Consider the following 15,403-nt stretch of genomic DNA (forward strand, 5'->3'; position numbering starts at 1 on the left):
TATATGGTATTTTCGGTTTAATAGTAATCTTAATACACACATGTGCAAATATTAGGAGCTGTGTTTTACTTCTTACTTGAAGGGAGACGTACATTGTGTGATTTAGTGTGATTTTCTGTGCAGCAACGCTGATCACTGACTTTCCACTTCGGCTCTTGCAGGGTACTTTTGGACCCATATTTCTTGGGGATGTTTCATCCCACTGGGAGAAGCAAGATGGGCGTACAAAGGGAGGGAGGAGATTCATTGGATGCATAAGAGAGCTTCGGGTCAACTCAAAGGAGATGTTCCTATTGGGTGAGGCAGTGAGAGGGAGAAACATCAAGAACTGTGACCCACCTGTCTGCCAACACCTTCCCTGTCGTAACGGAGGAACCTGTGTCAGGTACATTTATAGTGACATAAAAAAATACTTAACATACGGTTTTCTTTGGTAATAATGATAATTAACATGGAAGAAATTAGGTGAACCTGTCAAGCAAACAAAGCTTATAAAATTATGTCCAATGACAACAAAGATGCTGAAGTCAATATTGAGCTCCGTGTTAGACCAGCTGTTAGACCTCGTGTCCTCGTGAATCAGTGTGAAACAGGACTTGTTACAAAGCAGCCTTTTGCTGTAGGAATATATATTCCAGATTAAATTGTTGTCTCTGTCTCTAAAAATATGGCTGTCGCTGTGCTGCGGAGGCTTTGAGCGCACACGAACTCAGCCAGCAAATCAAACAACAGTTCTGGCAACCGTTCCCAACAGCAACCATTTCTTAATGCTGACCTGTCAAGCCAGTGTTATCTACCTAGGATTAATTTCACTTTAGGTCTCCTCTATTCTAACTTTTCCCTGGGAAATATCAGAATGGGCTTCGGCAACAGGACGTCAACATGAATTGATTGGTAAATGCATCAAAGGGTGAAACACGTGATTGGAACATCCCTATGGCGATTTACCATCACCAGATGGATGTAGGTGTTCTTTAAGGATGAGCTGCATCTTATTTGGAAATGACAAATCAGTCTTTCCATCGAAAGTTGCATCTAACTGTATTTCCAAATACTCTTACTCTGATGGATTTACAAGCTGTTTCGAACTCTGCAGCTTTGCAAGCTGATCATTTTTTCAGTGTTGTTGAAAGTGCTCCAAGCTTAACACTGCACCAATTAAATCTACATCACAAGATAAATATGTATCAACCAAAATCCTGGTGCAAAGGAAACTGCTAGCTGCAGTGTGATGGCAGAGTGAGAGACTGGCACGGGAAGCGTGGTCGGTCAGAAGTTGGCCATCTGATCACGTTATTCAACTTGCTGCTCAGACTGAAGATTTCCATCTGAATCCCGGTGGTGAATTCAGGGCTTCACATTGTATGGCCGACGCGCTCCATCGGTGACTTATCTGGATTTATATTACCTGCATCCTCAGAAGAGCACATCCACAAGATCTAAATCTTTAAAGCTGCTATGATGAATATTTAATATTAACAATGGTATAGTGATGAATCCACAGAAAAGGATCACCATGAGCTTCTGGCTCCTTAGCTGTGCCTTAATATTGAGTGAGAAAGCACTAAACTCCCACTCTACAGTATTCAGCTGACAAACTTTGATACTAGAAGGTGATAAGTGGAGCGTTTAGCTGCAGAGGAACCAGACAGCTTTCTTTATTTTTGCACAAGTTGGTGCAGAACAGCTAAACAGAGGGAAACACAGGAAGACACAAACAGGACTGTAAATAAATGCTGTTGTCTAAGCAAACCTTACCTTCTCCACCACATCAATGTGAAGATGCTTTTTAGTTTTTATGCTTTTCATGGCTGTCACAGCGATCAAAAAAATACATTCTATTGCACATAAAAATCCTTTTAGACTGTGGCACCCAGCAGCTCTACTGTTGTCTCTTGTCATTGGAAGTCAATTTATGCTTGTGCTTTGTTCTTGTGTGTAATCCCCTCGATTTTAAATATCGATATAAATATCAGTTAGTTACATTTTCAGATGATTTACTGGCAAAGTAACCGGTGAATTGCTTTATCAACTCAAGAAGTCTGAACCTGTTCAGGCCTTTTTTCTGTACCTTTAATGCCCAGTAAAGGCGTGGCCTGGTGCTGCCATTATACCCCACTAACCAGCAATTCTGCTTGTGTTTTGGAATACATTAACCCCATATGATGCTCTTTCTCATCATTTAATATATCTGACATAAATGTGTTCTTCACCGTGTTAAGATACTTTATATTACCATTTGCTTTTTTTTAAACGGGACATGAAAGGGGGACACCATGAATACTGGTATGAGCGTCTCTCAGAATTCCAACTGAAGTGCTGGTGGCGTTGTGGACATTGTCTTGTCGTGTGCAAAGGAACGGGCTTCGCAATTATCTGTGATGATTAATATGCAGTAATGTGATATCCTCTTGAACCATATACCATGAAGGGGGTCATGAGGAGTTCAAGGAGCTCTCCTCATTATGTGAGTTCCTCTGGATCGCCCTGACATATTAGAATGAAGAGGCTTTTGATAGTGTGTTTGACAGGGCATCTTTTACACTGTCCCTTTATCAGGAGGTGTTTTGACATTTCAGTATGAAACCTGCGAGAACAGTCGCTTATATGATACATATTAGGTATTCAAGTGGCACCAAACCAACATAAGAAATGAGGCGGTCCGGAGTCAAAGACGACGACCTTTTTATTTCATCAGTGTGCTGTAAATACAGTAGATGTCTCCAACCCACATGCACATATTGAAGCTGTAAATATATCATTCTGACTTTCATGAATTCATGTAGGCAGGAGGAGCAATTAGCGAGAATTGGCTGTAGTGGAGATGATGCTTTGCTCATTCTGTGATGCTCCAGCTTCAGTTGCACACAAATCTCTGCTCTGCAGTGAAATCTCTCATTTGACTGCCTGCAATGTAAAACAGATTTGATCTTGATCCGGGTTCTGGCTATACTTGTTTCAAAGTACCTATAAAACATTTCAAGGTCCAAGAAACAATTATTTTAATTAACCGTAAGAAGCAAACAAAAGTATCATCTCGTGTGTGGTGTCCCTGAAAAATACGTCCAGAGAGCGCTCCTTCCTTAAAGAGTATATTGTGTTTCTGACTTTTAATTTGGAGGACGACTTCATTCAAAACAACAATGCTGTGGCTCTGGAGTTGGAGCCATATCCGCTTATTGGAAGGTCAGCGTGTGGGTGAGTTCTTGAATGGATATTGCTCTGATGAACATCTTCCTTTCATGGTAGTCTCTGTGTGAATGGGGGAATGGTGGCTTGTGTTCGAAAGCAGTTTGTGTGACTGGTCAGATTAAAAGCTGCTAGATAAGGACAGTATTTGGCATTCCAGCAGAAGTATTACACATAAACTTTCTTTGAATATCATTAAATACTTCGATTCAAATATACTGTAGTTCACATGCCGTAAAATATACATGCATGTGCCTGCGTACGTCATCAAAGCTGTGGTCTGAAGGTGAAATTTGTGTCTCTGCAGCGAGGTGTTACGAAAACATCATCTTATATTCCAGAACGAGCCAGTCTTCCGTATGCCAATCTTTTTTTTTTACTTATTGCCTGAGCTTCCTTCTGTCAGATCTATTTTATCTCTCATCCATTTGTCATTTTTTTGTTGAGTTTGAGTTGTTTTTTTGTCTACTTCCTCCCACGCTTTTACTTTTGGTTGTTGCAAAAGTGCATCTTAACGTTTTTTTTTTTTTTTATGTTGTGTCTGAACACAAAAGAAGACAGAGCTTGGCATCACTTGGCCCGTGAACAGCTTGCTTGTTGCAACATGTATGCACTGGTGTAAGAGAAGACCCATGATAGTGTCCCCTCACGGCACGCAGTGAACATCAGAGACGGTGGATGAACTGACTTTGTGCAGACAAAAATAAAGGTGAAAGTACATTAACGGCTTCGTTCTTGAGACGCAGCAGCTTCACATTCAGTTTATGAAAAGGGCAATGCTCTGTTAGCGTGGTAAGGTTTCTTTTAGGTTTAGAAATGAAAAATATATATATATGCTGGCACAATGAAAAGTGCAGAATATAAACGTGAATATACTTTCAAAGTGTTACAGAAAGACAGTTTTCTGCAGAGAGTGCCGTGTTCTAGTTTAGACCCAAGAACTATTGTATTGATCCCTTGAGAAAAGTTTTTCTCCCTCGTCATGCCTCCTTTCGAGAAGTTTATTCTAAGTGTCATCCAACAGAGTGCTTCACTATAGCAGTATATTCCTGAAGACCTTACCGACATCATCCTTTTTTCACCACCAAGTAAATGTTTGCGAAAGGTGCCCAGAAGAGGTCAGTGAAATATCGAACAGCTGCCTTGCTAAAATAGGAGCCTGCTTGCGTCGTGTGAATGCCATGTGTAAATCCCACTTCATCCCCGAGCTCAAATTCAGAAGGCAAATAATTGAGTGAAGAACTAGTCTGGATGTCAATTGATTTTCCCCACCAAGAATCATAAACTCTGTACGGTGTCCAATTGGCTGTTCGCGATACTGGAAAGCAAAATGCAATTTAGTACCAAAGCAGTTCTTTGACAAATAATGTCTGCTAAACCCAATGGTTCTTTTTTTATTTTAGTGAAGCATGAAGTGGGCTATAAATGCTTTCATTCCGAGAACTGAAGAATGTCATGGCTGTAGCCCCATCAGTGCCTTACTGTAGAAATAGATTTGATTAGCAACTCGTGCTTGAAAAGAGGTGTTATGTAAAGAACTTAAAAGGGATTCAATTGATAGATGCCTTTGGCCACACAGCTTATTGTTTGGCTGACAGGGGTATCGTGAGCTACGCAGTGAATTATTCATTATTTTATCTGGTGCTCCTTAAATAAGAAACGTCGTCTTCCTCAATCATTTATCCAGCCTGTCCTTTGGCCATACTTTTCTATACATTACAAGAGAAAGGGACAAGTGCCAGCTGTAAGGGTGTGGGTGATTAACACATTCAGATTAGTTTGCAAAGAAGTACAACAATTTCACAATCAAAGTGATTACCTCAGCCAAATTAAAATAACCTTTTGTCACCCCACACATCCAAGAGTTTGATTAGGCCCATTAAACTCGAGTGTTTTCCGCTATGCTCCTTCTCCTACCTTTTCTGGAGACGGCATTTTCTGCTGTCTGGTTTTAGCGCTTATAAACAAGCCATTCGACAATGCATTATCTTCCCGTAAATAATGTTAATTGTAAAAAAATATATAATGCTTACGAGGATCTAAATTGTTCCAGGAGGACACAAAGGTATATCCCTTGCAAAGACGAACATATGCCATTTTCGTCTTCGTACTGTAAAGAAGCTTCAGTCACCCAATAAAGCCGGCAAATTCTCTCAAGTTGAATATCGCTGCCTCTTCCAATGTGATTCTTTTGTAATATGAGCCTATTTATTTTGCATTCTTGTCCCACAAAACGTCGGCTCACATGAGCAGTGCTCCATCCACAGATTACAGAAAGCCCACAACACTCAAAGATCTGAAACATTGGGATTGTACCAGGAGCAATGCCATTTTATATCGTGTATGATTCATGTTGTAAAAGCGTATACAAACAACAATGGCTGTTCTGTTTCGTTCAGCACATGACGGCTGTTTGGGAGATAACAGTCACACAGCAGGGAGCGATGTTGTGCAGCTACGAATCACTGTGACTTAAAGTCTTGAAATTCGCACGAGAAACACATTGATTTTAATAATCATGCACAGGAAATTTAATACTGCATTATAGAACATGCTTTTGTACTTCAGTACAGTTATTTCTGACAATGTTCAACTCTGCTGACAGAATGTAAATATTTCATTTCAAGAAGGCCATTTCTCAAAAAGCAAACTAAATCCTGCCGGGATGCAGCTCAAAACACATTATTAATTCATAAACAGAAACCCCACCAATGCTTCTTGTATCTGATGGTATACCCCTCCCAGTTGCACACATCTCCGAGTATTTTATAAAGCTCCTGTATGCATATTACTTTAGATGCTTGATCACCGTTGTCTTCTCGCCACGATAGAAAGCACGTGCATACAAATGGAGCAAAGATTCATGACGTACTACTATTCATCTGCTGCCATTTTTTTTTTTTTTTTTTTTTGAGGTGACATGTGTTCACCAGGAGGCGCTACAAAGATAAATACATTCTTAACTAGACTTGCATTTCTCAGCCACTCTATGCACATTCACACAAACGGTCGACTTCCAGCAGGTGTCATACATCAGGCTGGTCACATTTATTCAAATTGTTCAAGCATCACGGGGTTTGTTGTCTGATCATTACTTATCAGCTGCTGTGTGAGCTAGTAAAACATGAAGCGATGCTGCTGTGATGTCATGGTCCATCTTTACCTCTGGTCTAATGATGCCTCCCTCTGTGTCTACACATTTAGTGACGCTGAGGACTGGTTCTGTGAGTGCACAACGCTCTACGCGGGACGCCTGTGCCAATTCAACGCCTGTGAGCGCAACCCCTGTGGTCATGGAGCCACATGCATCCCAAAGTCGCCATTAGAGGCTGTGTGTCTCTGCCCCTATGGAAGGCAGGGTCTACTGTGTGACAAATGTAAGTGTTGAAATGCTTCACAGATAATTGAAGTGCAGATTTAGCAGCTTTATTAAGAGAATGATGTGCACACAGTTGGTGGATGAGAGCCCTGAGCAGTTGGCAGAATGGGAGTCTGTTGTAAAGTAAAGGGATTAATGAAATTAAATTGTGCTGAAAAGGCAGAAGGGCCTTCCTCCAGCAACAAAGTCATATAATCAAAGCAAAACTCACAGTTGCTATTATATTCCAAGGACTTATCTCCCTTAATAAGATCTTATTTCCCAACAACTGTAATTTGTGTGACATTGACACAGAGCAACCTTTCTCATGAACTATTTTCTTAAACTGTCAGGCCTTTGTTGTTCACTGGGATGTTAATTTGTCCCGAAGTTTTTCAGCAGTTACTAAGATGCACGGACAAACTTCAGCCTGTCTGTGGTCACTAGTTTGTTAGGTTTTCCGTTTCCTCTTAGAGTATTGTACAGCACAAATATCCTGACATTTAATTTTATGTCACACAACACCACAGCCGTGAAAAATGATGTCATCACAGGGGATGAAATGCGGATTTGTAACCACAAGGACAAATTTGTTGCTTCTGGCATTTTAACCTTGCCCAGATCAGTTATCCTTTATTTTGCATTTGTCTAGCAAAGGGGGAAAAGACATTAATTGCCACGTGTTTGCAAATAGGACATCATGACCCTCAGAAAGGTATGCACAAAAAACAAGAAAATCCAAACAGTCAAGCGTGAATTAAAAAAACAGTGGTTTTAATACATTCCAAAATTTACAACTGAGGCTCAGCATCGTCAGCCGCCAAAGTTTAGTTTACCCATCAGTCCACACTGGCATTTCAGTCAGGCGAGACTAGTGGTTGAACTAAATAAGAATGTTTATTACAGTACATTAAAAGATACAGTCTGTCATAATTAGTTTGTTGGAAAGTATTTGGTGCTTAGAATCTTCAGGAAGATTGAGATGGAAGGGCGTCTATCCTCGGCAGCAACAAGATGAATATCCCCTACTGGAGACCAGACAGTGCTGGTGGTGGTGGTGGCTGATGACCCTGGTGACGTATGAACGGTCAAATTGGTGAACTTTTGAAGAGTGGAAACGATAGTGAGGTAGAGCGTGCACGAGATGGCGTCATGAAACAACTCGATCCTATCAATTTGTCTTCTATGAATTCTAAAAGCATCGACTGAGCGATCCATGTTGGACGTGGTCGATTAACAATAAATGCACTCATACAAAATATTGGCATGACTTGTACTGCTTATGTTGATTGCTAATAAGCATATGCTAACATCTGTCTTAGCTGTAATGTGCACAGTTACAAATACTAGTGAACTAATATTTAGCTCAAAGCTCTGCCTGGCAGAGCTGGCAGCATACCTGAAGGTCATAGATTTTGTACTTAGCCATAAAATGTTGCTAATAGCTAATAGATAATTAATTAGACATTTTTTAAGACTTGAATCTGTAATTTAAGGCGGCTCAGGAAATCCATTACAATTTCACAAACAGGGGATTTTTCACTACTGGACTCGCTGTGGGAGCACCAGGGGGCTTGACATATAAATCGATTATCCAGAACCACGTGCCGTACGGCGTAATCTGACCTTCCACCTTCACACTAAAGTATGAGTGAAATTTGAATTTTAATCATGTACATCTGATGAGATCAGAAGCAAAACTCATTACTCCTAGAGTCCCTTTCCTTCCCTTTGCTTTTATGTCCCTTGTACTCGCAGCAAAAATAATTGCCTTTGTAAATTCCCGTTTTTCTTTTTAAAAATTGCAATGGTTGTTTGCCCAGCAGTAAACATTAAAGAGCTAAATGTCTTTCCTAGATAAAATAATGTTTTTTCTTAGTTCACATGCACACTTGAATGCATGAGGTTGGTTTATGAACAAGCAGGAAATAGAGGAAGGGGAAGACGAGGTGGAGTCGTGCCGGAGAGCCTCAAGAATCCACTCCATGAAACATTAATGAATGTTTTATGTGACTTCACTCAGAATTATTAATGGTCTATCTTTGTACACAATTTGCCCGTACCTGCTGTAAAAGATTCATGATCAGAATAAATAGCAATAAAAGAAGCACCGATGACAAAACACGGCATGTGACACGAGTCCTGCGAGTTCTACCATGTTCCTGTGTCTCAGATCCAGTCATTGTTTGTCACGCATTGTCTTGTTTGCTAATGGTATTATTGATTACTGCAATTATCGTTTTAATTTGAGATGTTGCCAGAGGAGGAAGGATATGTTAATCATAGGCCTGCCTCCAGGAAGTGAGGAAAAGTTTTGCAAGAAAAATAATACAGGCACGACGGCTATGAATAGACAAAACATTATGCAATTAAATCTTTTTTTTTAGTACATCACATTTTCAGAGATACATTTTAATTGTTTTAACCCCTATGTCTAAACATGTTACAGCATTATTCTGCATCAGCACTTAAGTATAGTTTTCAGTTTACTTAATCAATGATCTTTCTTTTTTCTTTCCAATTCTAGAGGATTGAAAAGACTACAATTGCATATTTAATACAGCATCCCCGACATAGAAAAAGTGCTGTTTCCGCCAGCTGCTCTGTGGCAGTCGAGATGCACGCCATGCACATGCAGAATGCATTTCACAATCTGGCACCGCATGTCATTCTGTTTTTCTTCTGCCTCTCCTGCTGCTTTGCACCATATTACGCAAATATGCGGCAAAGTGGAAATGCTACGTCATTATTGAGCAGTGCGCTGCTTTATACATTTATTTCACTGCATTCCAGACGGTAAATAATATGTTCTGTAAGCCCTAGTGCTGCACATGATGGGTGAGCAACGAGAAGCTCTGCGTGGGAGTGTAGCTGCAAACCATTGAACCTCAATAATTTTTTGCCGGCTTTGTATTTTTACGTCAAACATAATATTCATGCCACATTTCTGAGAATGAGTGGGTGAATGAGTGCCATGAACAGAATATACCCAGTAATTCACATCTACAAACCTTATCAGTGTCTACATCACAAGACTGATTGTGGACGTCTGTGATGTGAATGAACGCAGCTTTTCAGACTAAAACGTAGCAGGTGCTGTCATAAAGTCAACCTTTTCACTGGCTTGATGCTGGATAAGATTAATCCTGCCTGCAGGATACTTATGAAATTTTGAATTTTTAAAGTCCACTAGTGTCTTTTCAATATAATATATATATTCAATAAAATGTGGACAGGTGGGGGTTACGCTTTAGAAAAGCAGAACATGAACCCAAAATCAACACCCCATGCCAAATTAAAATGGAAAATCTGTGTTAGAATTATGAAACTATTGTTTTGGGTTCACTATTTTGCCCTGTTTACCACATTAGGGTAATTCACAATATTATGATTGTCAAGATATATAAGAACCTGTGACCAGATTGTGGCCAGTCCTGGGACAATTTGTACTTTGACTTGTGCATCCTTAACTTAACCAGATGTTAATTGGTCATTTAAAATTAATGCAAAACATTTTTCATGCATTTGTGGTCATAATCTGTACTATGAGATTATCATTGTGGATCTGTTCAGGTCTGTAATTAATTTGTACTTAAGGCTCATGGGTACTTTTTCCATGAACGCGGTAAATAGATTACGGTCATTTAATTTAGTAATAATTGTTGACGTGTTTGTATCTGGCCTGAGCGAACAAGAACACACACACACACGCACACACACGCACACCAAATGATGAAAACAAGCTTCAGCTGTAACACTTAGGCCATTGAGTGAAAACAATAGGCAAATAAAGCTCAAGCAGACTGGAGATGATAACAGAAGCATTTCCAACAGTGTTAATAATTTAGCAGCCAAACAGAGCTGAGGGCATCACAGAGGGGGGCTCTGAAGCCTTCTCAGCCATCGCCGGGGGCTGCAGAGGAATGTGCAAGGCGTTTCCAGTGAGCAAGATGTGCAGTTTTGGGTTTGATTTCCCACTGCTGTGTGGACACACAGACAAAAATACATAAATATATAAATAAACTAAAATGCATGGCAGCATGTCATTTTGAGGGAGTGAGGGGAATTTATATTGAATGCCTTGCATTGTGTCTGTGAAGAGTCTCAGTCATCCAGGCCATGGTAGATCTCTGTGTCGAATAAAGTCAACTGGACTTAGGAAGAGCTTAAAGATGTTCCTCCTCTCAGAAGGTTCTTCGGTTCTGATGGGCTAGTGTGGACTTTTAGATATCTAATCAGGTATTTAATCCCGATATTTAACCGAGGATGTAGATATTTGACACCGGGGGTTACCGTAAGTACTTAACGTCAGATCAAGTTGACGGGCATGTCGGTGGAGTAGTTTTTGCATTCTGAATAACGGAATTTGAGATTTATGATTCGCATTGCTGCATTTAGTGTGCATTGAGTGTGGGCTATATTTTTGCTTGCCAGAATCTGCCCTAAAAAGCTTTTAATGAAAATAGAATAGGACTGTAGAGGTGATACTATTTGGAAATAGGTCATCATGTAATGGCGTTTGGAAAAGGAGATGCTTTTATGTGCGGCAATAGTGCCATCTTTTGGCAACGGGGAGGAGGGAGAAGATGAAGAGTCAGACCAGTTTTCTGCTAATTTACACAAGATTGCCACACGTGCAGACGCCTCGATCACTGAACACCCTTCTTGTTTGAACGCAGACGTGTTTGTGTCTGTGTTTGCTTTGCAGCTCTCAATATAACTCGTCCCAGATTCAGTGGAAGCGATGAGTTTGGTCACACCTCCTTTGTGGCTCATTCCTCCATCGCGAGCCTCAGGTTTTCCTACGAGTTCAAGCTGAAGTTCACACTTGCCAATAATTCATCTGCTGTGAAAGACAACCTAATGATGTTTGCTGGGCATAAAGGACAAGGTGAGATCTAATCTAGACACCCGCACAGCAATTTACAAATAATCCTTGCGGGTTGAATGAAAAGAGGGAAAACAACTTTGAGATGTCTCCTCGGCTGGATCTTCATTGTCAAACTTCATTTAGGATTTTAAAAGACGTGTCTTCGTCATTTTGAGGCTGGTAATGTGCTATCTAATAGATTCCACTCTCCTCTGTGATCCGCTAATCAAGTGGATTCCCGACGGCTTTTATTTCTTGGCACATTTTGAGACTTTAATAATGAGCCTGCCTGCAGTACAGCAATTAGTGGATCTCCAACTAAACTGTTATTGTTTTTGACTTTCAAAGGGGATATCTTGGAATTGCTGCAATGAAATGAACACATGGCGAGGGAATCTAATTCTAAAGCATCGGCACTAATGGCATTAAGCAGGCTTTGAGGTGTGGCTGTGATGTAAAGCTGTCCGCAGCCATCAAGTCAAATCAGGATCTCCTCTCTGTGGGGGGGTCACATGGAGTTGTAGGTAACCTCTGTGTCACCAGTTTGGCACTGTTTCGTCTAAAGAAGGGGGGGGGGGGGTGGTGGGACAAGATCTTGTAGAGCTGTGGCAGTTGTTTTCTCTTGAGAGTACAATTCATCAAGGTGAAGGGGAATATGAATAATCAAAATCTTGTCAGCTAAAAGAGGAGCACTCAAGAAATGGTGCAAATTCAAAGGGGAAGTGCAGGAATAGACTCAATATAAACGATTCACATGATACTTGGTTTAACAAAGCAGCTTCTTTTGATCATCATAAAGGAGCAGAGATCATTTTCTCATCGGAGTGATCAAGTAGCATCAACTCAAACAGGCAGAATAAATAACGACACATTTGACACATGGAAATGTAATGCCCATCTCAAAGCGAGAAATTTAGCATTTGTTCTAAATATCAAGAATTTATGTTTCTAATGAGTTTTTTTTTTTTTATGAAAATGAGAGCTTGGTGGATTTTTGAAGATGTTTAATTAAAAATGTTGTTTTATTAAAAACAGGCCAATTTTTTTTCTGGGGTTTCCAGGCAACAATGGCGATGACTTCCTCGTTTTGGGGATACGAAATGGCAGAATTGTGCACAGATTCAACCTCGGATCGGGTGTGGCAACCATCGTCAGTGACCGACTGAACCACCGCATCAACATTCACACCGTTACGTTCGGAAGGTCCAAGAAATCAGGATGGCTGAAGGTGACGAGGAGAAAAGCTCCACTTTTCGAAGCATAGTTTTAGGTGCCTGCCTAGATACTGGACACAAGATGCTTTTAGAAATCCAACTAGGAATCTTGTTGGCTGCCACAAACTAAACAGAACAACTTATACTTCTTCTAAAATAGTGATTTCCAAACTGGGGTTTCAAAGGTAATCTAAAAAGCTAACCAAGTATTTAATTTTTTATTTTATTTTATTGCATTAAAACTGTGTATTATGAGTAAACCTGTGTGACGGGTTTATTTAAAAAATATTGACGCGCTTGTTTTTCTTGTGAAAGTATGATGCAATTATACGTTTTCTAAAAAACCTTCAAATGTTCAAAACGTCTGATGATGCAATCAGTGAAAGCCCTAAGTGGCAAGGTTTTGCTATTTTTGCAATGAAAATGTACAAAAGAAAAGTTTTTATCAGGGTAATTCTTGTTCTAATTCCTTTTTCCGCTTGTTACACAGAGGAAAATGGAACCTTATTCAGGCAAAACCTTCTTTTCACCTACTTAAACTTGGCTGAAAAAATAATAATTTCACAGACAGAAGAAAAATCAAAGATTTAAAAAATAATTAAAAAACATTTTTAATCCACCTCTTTCACAGATTATAGGATACATGAATGAACACAAGAGCGAGATAAAATCAGATGTATAGAAAGAGCTGTTATTTTTTCCTGTAGAAAATGGCAGCAGAAGCTGATCTAGAGTTATATAAAGATGACCGGATGAACCAATTGAATAATAACCCAGCGGGGAAATATAGTCAGAAACTGTAATTCTTACCAATCTTTTCTCCCTGTTCCTTTGATTTGTCACTTTTATATATTGTCCTCTGTAAATGCTACATAAACATTATGGATTTATTGGAGCTGGTGGTATTTCGGTGGTAATTGCTACTATAGTGAACGCGAATGTTCTCCTGGAACAAATCAGGTTTCTTTGTAGCAGCATTATTTTTGGTCAGAATGTTCACATCTTCTAAAGCGGAGAGGAAAAATCTGCAGGATCTGTGTCACAACATCGATTCAGCCTTTGCTGCTTGCTAATAAATGCCTTGAATATTTTTTTTTCATTTATTTTATTACAGAGGTGATAACAGAGGAGTAAATTACCCTGAATAATAACTGGAAAGTATGAATATCTGATTAATCCGAGGTTGGACATTTTGCCAACTTTTGCACAGTTTTGTATAAATAATAATAACCATGCCTACGGTTGTTAAACTCTATCTTGAGTATTGATTTTGTATTGTGTCTTTCCAAGGTTGATGCACAACGCAACAGAACGGGATCGTCTCCGGGACCCCTGGAGGGCCTCAGTATATTCCATCGGCTCTTTGTGGGCGGATATAATGAGTACACCCCTGAACTGCTGCCGCTTGGCTCCAGGTTCCGTCGCGGCTTTCAGGGTAAGACTACGACAGCTTTATTACAACCCCAACGCTGCTGTCTGGGGTGAGAGCGCTTGGACTTGTGGTTTCTCCCAGGACCTCTGTCTCTTTGTAAGCAGAGAGGGAGCTGCGTAATGAAAATGGAGTTACAGGCTCGGCCTGTGTACGAGACCAGACCAGAGCTTTTTGGCTCATCCTGCGTGCGTCCTTTAATCGCTACCTGTGCAGCCTTGTGTTGTGTGCAAATCCAATTCGCTGCTGATAAGTTCCTTCATCAAGGGTGCCATGCTAATAATCTTTGTCATCATCAGCGCCGTTTATGCTTTCTCTCCAGTGACCTAATGTCGAAATGCATTCTGGAGAGCATTCATTGTGCCTGCAAATGTGCAGAGCCGTGAGGCAAAATTGCCATAACCGTAATGATGACAACAGCTATGAATATCATCATAACCACATCCAGCAGTCTCTGCACTGCAGCAATCAAGCTTGTTATTATAAAAAGTAATCGCAGATCCATTTGAGGGTAACGAAAGCTTTTTTCTATGGTTAAAGACTGGTGCAATTTTGTACGTTTGCTTATTTGCCACGATGTATAATTCATTTTCTGCTCATGAAAATCAAATCAGCTATGGCGCAGAATCAGCTTGGAGCCGCAGAATGTCGCAGCAGCCTGTACCGGTGAGCGCTACCTGAGACGGGCCGCACTGGAGGAAGCGTAACCTTTTTGCCTGGGATGTAATGAGAACTCACGAGCCTCTAATCAGATCTCTGTGACCTTCCTACAGCCCTAATCATGATGGCTGGCAGTAAACACACTGATAATGCACTTCCCTTCCAGTTATCAACGGATCCATCCCACCCCCCCATGAAAAGGTGGCAGAGGAGCTTGTCTGGCTGCTGTGGGGGAAAAAATCACTTAATCAATTTGAGTTGTTGATCAAATAACAAGGAACCATGAAGTCTGTGTCTGTTGGACTTTTCTATCAAAAACCCTCATTTCATGCTGCCTTGACGTAGATGTTTTTTTATTTAAATCCAACTTGCTAAAAGATCTCCAGGAATATTTCCAATTGAACTCCAGGAACTTTCGAGTTTTTAATCCCCCTGAGCAAATACGTGTCATCCATCCATTCAGCCATTCATAATCATGTTTTCTCCAGAGGGCATCATGCAAACAATATGGTCATAGAAATTATGTAGTAGCTTTTTTTTTTTATATATAAATTTTTATAATTTCTCATTTTCTTAGCCACTATTTTGGGGTGTGGTGATCCTAGACTCTGGGGGGCCCATGACCCTTATTTCTAAATGACTATAAATAGCTGCTTGTGGGGCCCCTTTCCTTTTTTTCTGGG

The 15,403-nt window shown here is 40.3% G+C and overlaps 1 protein-coding gene across 1 annotated transcript in view; it reads left to right on the plus strand.

The window, feature by feature from the left end:
- Positions 1 to 15,403, plus strand: part of LOC137912900 (protein eyes shut homolog) — a 112,887-nt gene that overhangs the window by 93,890 nt on the left and 3,594 nt on the right. The window contains exons 41-45 of the mRNA XM_068757025.1: positions 162 to 385; positions 6,394 to 6,566; positions 11,256 to 11,438; positions 12,479 to 12,645; positions 13,922 to 14,066. Of these exons, the coding sequence (XP_068613126.1) occupies positions 162 to 385; positions 6,394 to 6,566; positions 11,256 to 11,438; positions 12,479 to 12,645; positions 13,922 to 14,066 (892 nt within the window). The remainder of the gene's footprint in view (positions 1 to 161; positions 386 to 6,393; positions 6,567 to 11,255; positions 11,439 to 12,478; positions 12,646 to 13,921; positions 14,067 to 15,403) is intronic.

This window comes from Brachionichthys hirsutus, unplaced genomic scaffold, assembly GCF_040956055.1.
Source record: "Brachionichthys hirsutus isolate HB-005 unplaced genomic scaffold, CSIRO-AGI_Bhir_v1 contig_797, whole genome shotgun sequence".
In the NCBI taxonomy this organism is placed as follows: Eukaryota; Metazoa; Chordata; class Actinopteri; order Lophiiformes; family Brachionichthyidae; genus Brachionichthys; species Brachionichthys hirsutus.